Source organism: Gouania willdenowi, unplaced genomic scaffold (assembly GCF_900634775.1).
Source record: "Gouania willdenowi unplaced genomic scaffold, fGouWil2.1 scaffold_3_arrow_ctg1, whole genome shotgun sequence".
NCBI classification, from domain to species: domain Eukaryota; kingdom Metazoa; phylum Chordata; class Actinopteri; order Blenniiformes; family Gobiesocidae; genus Gouania; species Gouania willdenowi.
The window spans coordinates 1,121,010-1,133,102 of record NW_021145162.1 but is presented as its reverse complement, the minus strand read 5'-3'; the positions used below and the strand labels follow the sequence as shown (position 1 = coordinate 1,133,102).

The following is a 12,093-nucleotide window of genomic DNA, read 5'->3' as shown; positions in this document are numbered from 1 at the left end:
GTTTACTACATATATACTACATGTTTACTACGTGTTTACTACATGTTTACTGCATGTTGACTACATATATACTACCTATATACTACATGTTTACTACATATATACTACATGTTTACTATATATATACTACATGTTTACTACATGTTTACTAATATATACTACATGTTCACTACATGTATACTACATGTTTGCTACATGTTTGCTACATGTTTACTACATATATACTACATGTTTGCTACATGTTTACTAATATATACTACATGTTCACTACATGTATACTACATGTTCACTACATGTATACTACATGTTTGCTACATGTTTGCTACATGTTTACTACATATATACTACATGTTTGCTACATGTTTGCTACATGTTTACTACATATATACTACATGTTTGCTACATGTTTACTAATATATACTACATGTTTGCTACATATATATTACATGTTTGCTACATGTTTACTAATATATACTACATGTTTACTGCATGTAAACCACATGTTTACTACATATACTACATGTTTACTACATATATATTACATGTTTGCTACATGTTTACTAATATATACTACATGTTTACTACATATATACTACATGTTTGCTACATGTTTACTAATATATACTACATGTTTACTACATATATACTACATGTTTGCTACATGTTTACTAATATATACTACATGTTTGCTACATATATATTACATGTTTGCTACATGTTTACTAATATATACTACATGTTTACTGCATGTAAACCACATGTTTACTACATATACTACATGTTTACTACATATATATTACATGTTTGCTACATGTTTACTACATATATACTACATGTTTGCTACATGTTTACTAATATATACTACATGTTCACTACATATATACTACATGTTTGCTACATGTTTGCTACATGTTTACTACATATATACTACATGTTTGCTACATGTTTACTAATATATACTACATGTTTACTGCATGTAAACCACATGTTTACTACATATACTACATGTTTACTACATATATATTACATGTTTGCTACATGTTTGCTACATGTTTACTACATATATACTACATGTTTGCTACATGTTTGCTACATGTTTACTACATATATACTACATGTTTGCTACATGTTTGCTACATGTTTACTACATATATACTACATGTTTGCTACATGTTTACTAATATATACTACATGTTTACTGCATGTAAACCACATGTTTACTACATATACTACATGTTTACTACATATATATTACATGTTTGCTACATGTTTACTAATATATACTACATGTTTACTACATATATACTACATGTTTGCTACATGTTTACTAATATATACTACATGTTCACTACATGTATACTACATGTTTGCTACATGTTTACTAATATATACTACATGTTCACTACATATATACTACATGTTTGCTACATGTTTGCTACATGTTTACTAATATATACTACATGTTTGCTACATGTTTACTAATATATACTACATGTTTACTACATATATACTACATGTTTGCTACATGTTTACTAATATATACTACATGTTTACTGCATGTAAACCACATGTTTACTACATATATACTACATGTTTGCTACATGTTTGCTACATGTTTACTACATATATACTACATGTTCACTACATATATATTACATGTTTGCTACATGTTTACTAATATATACTACATGTTTACTGCATGTTTACTACATATATACTACATGTTCACTACATATATATTACATGTTTGCTACATGTTTACTAATATATACTACATGTTTACTGCATGTAAACCACATGTTTACTACATATACTACATGTTTACTACATATATATTACATGTTTGCTACATGTTTACTAATATATACTACATGTTTACTACATATATACTACATGTTTGCTACATGTTTACTAATATATACTACATGTTTGCTACATGTTTACTAATATATACTACATGTTTGCTACATGTTTACTACATGTTTACTACATGTTTACTAATATATGCTACATGTTTACTACATATATACTACATGTTTACTACATGTTTACTAATATATACTACATGTTTGCTACATGTTTACTACATATATACTACATGTTTGCTACATGTTTACTAATATATACTACATGTTTACTGCATGTAAACCACATGTTTACTACATATATACTACATGTTTACTACATGTTTACTAATATATACTACATGTTTACTACATATATACTACATGTTTACTACATGTTTACTAATATATACTACATGTTTGCTACATGTTTACTAATATATACTACATGTTTGCTACATGTTTACTAATATATACTACATGTTTACTGCATGTAAACCACATGTTTACTACATATATACTACATGTTTGCTACATGTTTACTAATATATACTACATGTTTGCTACATGTTTACTACATGTTTACTACATGTTTACTAATATATACTACATGTTTACTACATATATACTACATGTTTACTACATGTTTACTAATATATACTACATGTTTACTACATGTTTACTACATGTTTACTACATATATACTACATGTTTACTAATATATACTACATGTTTGCTACATGTTTACTACATATATACTACATGTTTACTAATATATACTACATGTTTGCTACATGTTTACTAATATATACTACATGTTTACTGCATGTAAACCACATGTTTACTACATATATACTACATGTTTGCTACATGTTTACTAATATATACTACATGTTTACTACATATATACTACATGTTCACTACATGTTTACTAATATATACTACATGTTTACTACATATATACTACATGTTTGCTACATGTTTACTAATATATACTACATGTTTACTACATATATACTACATGTTCACTACATGTTTACTAATATATACTACATGTTTACTACATATATACTACATGTTTGCTACATGTTTACTAATATATACTACATGTTTACTACGTATATACTACATGTTTACTAACATTTTTACTACATCGTTAGTGATGCTTCCTGTTCTCATGTAAACAAAAATCATTTTGAAAATGTTGCTCTGTGAATGTGAAACTTAGTTCCTTGACGGCCTCTGGTGATCTCATTGCTGTTTCTCTCTCTCTCCTTCTTTCTGTGGTTGACTGTGTGTGTGTGTGTATGTGTGTGTGTGCATGTGCGTTAAGAATGTGCGATATATCGTGGTTCACGATATATCATCAAAAACATTCTCACCGGTAAGAATATGTCAACCCACGATATAAACGACAAATTCCCATGTTGGATATTATTGAGGGCCACGGACCATTTGTCCCTCAGTTTAGCCAAGAATGTCCCTAAAAGCCTTGTTCCACGGAACAAGTTTATTGTCAACAACTTATTATTCTCTGTAGCAGAGCCTCCACGGTGTGCACCACCACCACCACCACCGCACCCACCACCGCACCCACCCCTCAGCCCTCACACACACACACCCACACACAGACGGTGGTGATCGTCATGGCTACCTGAAGCTACTATGCTGTGATACATCATGAACCACTATTTGGTTCAAACCAGATAAACATCAACAAAGGGATGAACCTGTAGCAATGATTATGAACTGGAAACTCAACTAAAGCTAACTATGCTAAGCTAACCCATCGACACACAGACTGGGCTAACAGCTAATGCTAACCACTTCATATAAGGAATAATAGACCAAATAAAAAGAACACGTCTTACTGTCATAAAACCACAGAGAACCATAGATTTGTTTATGATCATATTTAACACTTTATGGAAGAATAAAAACTAAACATGTCACACGTTGTGTGAAATAAATATCAGCATAAATAATATTGTCACTATTCACTATTTTTTAATGATATTTCACGTGTTCACAGACAAAACTGGTCCCATTAGACTAATGTAACTATTGAGATTATTACACATAAATATACTGAATGATTAAATCATCAGATTGATCTGGTTTCATTATAGGAAATCATATTTATTTATTAACCATAACTTTATGTAACTTATAAGATAAATGATTCATTAGCAGTAAAAACATTAATGAAGTTATTTGTACTTTTTTTAAAGAAAATAATTTCATTTTAAGTGAGGAAATAAATGATATACATACAATAACACTAATAGAGTGACCCACATACACTAATATATTCCATACAATATTAGCTCTGAGTCAGCAGTTATTGTAGCCTTTTTAATGTCTAATGATGATGTAATCATATTTATTTATGTTTGTAATGAACCTTTTATACTTTAAGTTGTGAATTGTTTTATTTATTTATAGTTTTTTTTTTATTTCTCATGATGTTTATTGTTATCGTGATAAATACCAGAAGTTATTGGGATCATTTTTGGAGTCCGTATTGCCCATCCCTAGTGTGTGTGTGTGTTTTCCAGGCCTTTGTCTCCCTCTCTTTGATCTACTGGATCCTTCAGGGCTTTTCTCAGCGGCTGAGGATCAACAACAAATCTGACTGAGAAGAAACTCTCCAACATTTACTCTTTAAACTCTTTAATCAAACTAACTCTCACTGTGTGATGTAGAACAAACACTTTACTAAAATAATAATAATAATAATAATAATAATAATAATAATAATAATAATAATAATAATAATGCTGTGATTTTAATAAAGTTTTATTCACTCAGCACTAAGTTCATTAGTTTTTTGTTGTAAAGTGTAAAACAATCCCACAAACACAGAAGAATAAACCTGTAAAGTTTAGATTCATCACCATGGTGAAGTTGATCAGAGTGATTGATAGACGACGCCTGGAAGACCAAACTCAGGCAAAAGAAAGGACATCAAACTGCACTAAAATGAGTTTAAACAGAAAATAGTCCAACAGCGACCCCCAGTGGTCTCTCACACACACACACACACACACACACACACACACACACACACACACACACACACACACACACACACACACACACACACACACACACAACACACAACACACAACACACAACACACACGCACACACACACACACACCCACACACTGAATGACTAAAGACTAAAACTAATGACTGAAATGAATGACTAAAAACTAAAGACTAACTCTAATGACTTAAGAATAAAACTAATGACTCAAGACTAAGGACTAAAACTAATGACTAATGACTAAAATTATTGACTAAAAACTAAAACTAGTGACGAAAGACTAATTACTAAAGACTAATGACTAAAGACTAAAGACGAAAGACTAATAACTAAAGAGTAAAACTAATGACTAATGGCTAAAGACTAAAACTGACTAATGACTAAAGACTAAAATTCATGACTAAAGACTAATGACTTCAGAATAAAACTAATGACTAAAGACTAAAATTATGACTAAAGACTAGTGACTTAAGAATAAAACTAATGACTAAAGACTAAAATTATGACTAAAGACTAATGACTTAAGAATAAAACTAATGCCTAAAAACTAACGACTAAAGATTAAAACTAATGACTAAAGACTAAAACTAATGACTGAAATGAATGACTAAAAACTAAAGACTAATGACTAAAGACTAAGGACTAAAGACTAACACTAATGACTTAAGAATAAAACTAATGACTCAAGACTAAGGACTAAAACTAATGACTAATGACTAAAACTATTGACTAAAGACTAAAACTAATGACGAAAGACTCATTACTAAAGACTAATGACTAAAGACGAAAGACTAATAACTAAAGAGTAAAACTAATGACTAATGGCTAAAGACTAAAACTGACTAATGACTAAAGACTAAAATTCATGACTAAAGACTAATGACTTCAGAATAAAACTAATGACTAAAGACTAAAATTATGACTAAAGACTAATGACTTAAGAATAAAACTAATGACTATAGACTAATGACTAAAGATTAAAACTAATGACTAAAGACGCAAATGAATGACTGAAGACTAAAACTTTTGACTAAAGACCAAAATGAATGACTATAGATTAAAACTAAAGACTAATGACTAAAGACTAATGACTAATGACTAAAGACTAATGACTAATGACTAATGACTAAAGACTAAAGACTAAAGACTAATGACTAAAGACTAAAGACTAATGACTAAAGACTAAAGACTAAAGACTAATGACTAATGACTAAAGACAAAAGACTAAGAACTAAAGACTAAAACTAATGACTAAAGATGAAAGACTAATGGCTAAAGACTAAAGACTAAAGACGAAAGACTAATGGCTAAAGACTAAAGACTAATGACTAAAGATTAAAACTAATGACTAAAGACTAAAACTAATGACTAAAGACTAAAACTAATGACTAAAGACTGAAATTAATGGCTAAAGACTAATGACTTAAGAATAAAACTAATGACTAAAGACTAAAATTAATGACTAAAGGCTAATGATTTAAGAATAAAACTAATGACTAATGACTAAAACTATTGACTAAAGACTAAAACTAATGACGAAAGACTAATTACTAAAGACAAATGACTAAAGACTAAAACTAATGACTACAGACAAAAGACTAATGACTAAAGATGAAAGACTAATGGCTAAAGACTAAAACTAATAACTAATGACTAAAGACTAAAATTCATGACTAAAGACTAATGACTTAAGAATAAACCCAATGACTAAAGACTAAAACTAATGACTAAAGACTAAAACTAATGACTACAGACAAAAGACTCATGACTAAAGACTAAAACTAATGACTAATGACTAAAACTATTGACTAAAGACTAAAACTATTGACTAAAGACTAAAACTAATTACTAATGACTAAAGACTAAAATTCATGACTAAAGACTAATGACCTAAGAATAAAACTCATGACTAACGACTAAAATTATGACTAAAGACTAATGACTTAAGAATAAAACTAATGACTAAAGACCAAAATGAATGACTATAGATTAAAACTAATGACTAATGACTAAAGACTAATGACTAAAGACTAAAGACAAAAGACTAAGAACTAAAGACTAAAACTAATGACTAAAAATGAAAGACTAATGGCTAAAGACTAAAACTAAAGACGAAAGACTAATGGCTAAAGACTAAAATGAATGACTAAAGACTAATGACTAAAGACTAATGACTAAAGACTAATGACTAAAGACTAATGACTAAAGACTAATGACTAAAGATTAAAACTAATGACTAAAGACTGAAATTAATGGCTAAAGACTAATGACTTAAGAATAAAACCAATGACTAAAGACTAAAATTAATTACTAAAGACTAATGACCAAAGACTAAAACTAATGACTAAAAACTAAAACTAATGTTAAAGACAAATAATTAATGGCTAAAGACTAACGACTAAAGATTAAAACTAATGACTAATGACAAAAAGTATTGACTAAAGACTAAAACTAATGACTAAAGACTAAAACTAATGACTGAAATGAATGACTAAAAACTAAAGACTAATGACTAAAGACTAAGGACTAAAGACTAACACTAATGACTTAAGAATAAAACTAATGACTCAAGACTAAGGACTAAAACTAATGACTAATGACTAAAACTATTGACTAAAGACTAAAACTAATGACGAAAGACTAATTACTAAAGACTAATGACTAAAGACGAAAGACTAACAACTAAAGAGTAAAACTAATGACTAATGGCTAAAGACTAAAACTGACTAATGACTAAAGACTAAAATTCATGACTAAAGACTAATGACTTCAGAATAAAACTAATGACTAAAGACTAAAATTATGACTAAAGACTGACTTAAGAATAAAACTAATGACTAAAGACTAATGACTAAAGATTAAAACTAATGACTAAAGACGCAAATGAATGACTGAAGACTAAAACTTTTGACTAAAGACCAAAATGAATGACTATAGATTAAAACTAAAGACTAATGACTAAAGACGCAAATGAATGACTGAAGACTAAAACTTTTGACTAAAGACCAAAATGAATGACTATAGATTAAAACTAAAGACTAATGACTAAAGACTAATGACTAAAGACTAATGACTAATGACTAATGACTAATGACTAAAGACTAATGACTAAAGACTAAAGACTAATGACTAAAGAAAAATGACTAAAGACTAATGACTAATGACTAATGACTAAAGACTAATGACTAAAGACAAAAGACTAAGAACTAATGACTAAAACGAATGACTAAAGACTAAGGACTAAAGACTAATAACTAAAGACTAACACTAATGACCAAACACTAAAACTAATGACTAAAGACTAAAACTAATGACTAAAGACTAAAACTAATGACTAAAGACTGAAATTAATGGCTAAAGACTAATGACTTAAGAATAAAACTAATGACTGAAGACTAAAGACTAAAACTAATGACTAATGACGAATGACTAAAACTATTGACTAAAGACTAATGACTAAAGACTAATGACTAAAGACTAATGACTAAAGACTAATGACTAAAGACTAATGACTAAAGACTAAAATTAATGACTAAAGGCTAATGACTTAAGAATAAAACTAATGACTAATGACTAAAACTATTGACTAAAGACTAAAACTAATGACGAAAGACTAATTACTAAAGACAAATGACTAAAGACTAAAACTAATGACTACAGACAAAAGACTAATGACTAAAGATGAAAGACTAATGGCTAAAGACTAAAACTAATAACTAATGACTAAAGACTAAAATTCATGACTAAAGACTAATGACTTAAGAATAAACCTAATGACTGAAGACTAAAGACTAAAACTAATGACTATAGACTAAAACTAATGACTACAGACAAAAGACTCATGACTAAAGACTAAAACTAATGACTAATGACTAAAACTATTGACCAAAGACTAAAACTTTTGACTAAAGACTATGACTAATGACTAAAGACTAAAAATAATGACTAATAACTAAAGATTAAAACTAATGACTAAAATGAATGACTAAAGACTAAAACTAATGACTAAAGACTAAGGACTAAAGACTAACACTAATTACTTAAGAATAAAACAATGACTCAAGACTAAAGACTAAAACTAATGACTAATGACTAAAACTATTGACTAAAGACTAAAACTAATGACGAAAGACTAATTACTAAAGACTAATGACTAATGACTAAAGACGAAAGACTAATCACTAAAGAGTAAAACTAATGACTAATGGCTAAAGACTAAAACTGACTAATGACTAAAGACTAAAATCCATGACTAAAGACTAATGACCTAGGAATAAAACTCATGACTAAAGCCTAAAATTATGACTAAAGACTAATGACTTAGAAATAAAACTAATGACTAAAGACCAAAATGAATGACTATAGATTAAAACTAATGACTAAAGACTAATGACTAAAGACTAAAGACAAAAGACTAAGAACTAAAGACTAAAACTAATGACTAAAAATGAAAGACTAATGGCTAAAGACTAAAACTAAAGACGAAAGACTAATGGCTAAAGACTAAAGACTAATGACTAAAGATTAAAACTAATGACTAAAGACTAAAACTAATGACTAAAGACTAAAATGAATGACTAAAGACTAAGGACTAAAGACTAACACTAATGATTAAAGATTAAAACTAATGATTAAAGACTGAAATTAATGGCTAAAGACTAATGACTTAAGAATAAAACCAATGACTAAAGACTAAAATTAATTACTAAAGACTAATGACCAAAGACTAAAACTAATGACAAAAAACTAAAACTAATGACTAAAGACAAATAATTAATGGCTAAAGACTAACGACTAAAGATTAAAACTAATGACTAAAGACTAAAACTAATGACTAAAGACTAATAACTAAAGACTAACACTAATGACCAAAGACTAAAACTAATGACTGAAACTAATGACTAAAGACAAATAACTAATGGCTAATGACTAACGACTAAAGATTAAAACTAATGACTAAAGACTAAAACTAATGACTAAAATGAATGACTAAAGACTAATTAAAGACTAACACTAATGACCAAAGACTAAAACTAATGACTAAAGACAAATAACTAATGGCTAAAGACTAACGACTAAAGATTAAAACTAATGACTAGACTAAAACTAATGACTAAAACTAATGACTAAAGACAAATAACTAATGGCTAAAGACTAACGACTAAAGATTAAAACTAATGACTAAAGACTAAAACTAATGACTAAAATGAATGACTAAAGACTAAAACTAATGACTAAGGACTAAAGACTAACACTAATGATTAAAGATTAAAACTAATGACTAAAGACTAAAACTAATGACTACAGACAAAAGACTCATGACTAAAGACTAAAACTAATGACTAATGACTAATGACTAAAGAATAAAACTAATGACTAATGACTAATGACTAAAGAATCAAACTAATGACTAAAGACTAAAGACTAATGACTAAAGACTAAAACTAATGACTAATGACTAAAGAATAAAACTAATGACTAAAGACTAAAGACTAATGACTAAAGACTAATGACTAAAGACTAATGACTAAAGACTAATGACTAAAGACTAATGACTAAAATTAATGACTAAAGGCTTATGACTTAAGAATAAAACTAATGACTGAAGACTAAAACTAATGACTAATGGCTAAAACTATTGACTAAAGACTAAAATTAATGACTAAAGGCTATTGACTTTAGAATAAAACTAATGACTGAAGACTAAAACTAATGACTAATGGCTAAAACTATTGACTAAAGACTAAAATTAATGACTAAAGGCTATTGACTTTAGAATAAAACTAATGACTAATGACTAAAACCATTGACTAAAGACTAAAACTAATGACTACATACAAAAGACTAATAGACTAAAGATGAAAAACTAATGGCTAAAGACATTAGTCTTTAGCCATTTAGTCTTTAGTCACTAATGACTAATGACTAAAGACTTAAATTCATGACTAAAGACTAATGACTTAAGAATAAAACTAATGACTGAAGACTAAAGACTAAAACTAATGACTAAAGACTAAAACTATTGACTAAAGACAAAAACTATTGACTAAAGACTAAAACTAATGACTACAGACAAAAGACTAATGACTAAAGACTAAAACTAATGACTAAAACTATTGACTAAAGACTAAAACTATTGACTAAAGACTAAAACTAATGACTACAGACAAAAGACTAATGACTAAAGACTAAAACTAATGACTAAAACTATTGACTAAAGACTAAAACTATTGACTAAAGACTAAAACTAATGACTAATGACTAAAGACTAAAGCCTAAAGCCTAAAGCCTAAAGCTAATGATTAATGACTAATGACTAAAACTAATGACTAATGACTAATGACTAAAGACTAAAGACTAAAGCTAATGACTAATGACTAATGACTAAAACTAATGACTAATGACTAATGACTAAAGACTAAAGCTAATGACTAATGTCTAATGACTAAAGACTAAAACTAATGACTAATAACTAAAGACTCATCTCTGGAGCTTGAAACAGCCAACCTTCCCCAGTTTTCAGCCCCAGTGGGAGAGTACTGGATACTGGTGGAAGACGACTGCGTGGAGGGCACCTTGACGTCCCACAAGGACCTCAGGGAACCTCAGGACTTCACCAGAGAAGTGGGAAACCCCTCAAAAGTGGGAGGCTTCCCACTTAAAGTGTGGGCCCTGTCAGATCAAAGTGGGAGGCCTGGGGCTGCTGGTGGGGCCACAACCAGTCCGCCCTCCAGAGAAGAGAAAAGACGCTTAAAGGCGAGAGGCCTCTCCCTTAAACTGTGGGTCCTATCGGACCAAAGTGGGAGGTATGCACCTGTAGCTACCACCAGTCAAAAAGGTGACTGGCCAGTGGAGATGGCCAAGAAGACGAGAGTGAGGGCCGGCGCACGCCGCTGACATGGAACCCTGGGAAGAGAGATATGCTCTGGACTGACGTCAAGGGCCACCCTTGGCGCAAGCTGGGAGCTGTCCTGGACGATTTTGACAAGCCCTGGAAGGGGTGGAGCGAGCGGGCAGGGCCAAACTCGTTCGTTTGGCAGTGGTGTCATTGAACGGAGAGAGGCCTCAAGGACCAAGGAAGATGTGGTTTGGATTGCAGACCGGATCGCTCTGGGAGGACAGTTTGACTTGATCGGGTACATGACGTATCTGGAAGAGAAAGGGGTGGTTTGAAAGGTGGAGGAAAAGACCTACTCTG

At 29.9% G+C, this 12,093-nt stretch overlaps 2 protein-coding genes across 4 annotated transcripts in view; both read left to right on the top strand.

The window, feature by feature from the left end:
- Positions 1-4,654, top strand: part of agmo (alkylglycerol monooxygenase) — a 72,147-nt gene extending 67,493 nt beyond the window's left edge. For both annotated transcript variants that reach the window (XM_028442183.1, XM_028442182.1), the window contains one exon: positions 4,403-4,654. In XM_028442183.1, the coding sequence (XP_028297984.1) occupies positions 4,403-4,483 (81 nt within the window). In that variant the 3' untranslated portion in view covers positions 4,484-4,654. The remainder of the gene's footprint in view (positions 1-4,402) is intronic.
- Positions 4,655-11,268: 6,614 nt separating this feature from the next.
- dgkb (diacylglycerol kinase, beta) overlaps positions 11,269-12,093 on the top strand; it is a 160,819-nt gene continuing 159,994 nt past the window's right edge. For both annotated transcript variants that reach the window (XM_028442180.1, XM_028442179.1), the window contains exon 1: positions 11,269-12,093. This exon is cut by the window's right edge and continues 545 nt beyond it. The gene's annotated coding sequence lies outside the window, so the exon portion shown is untranslated.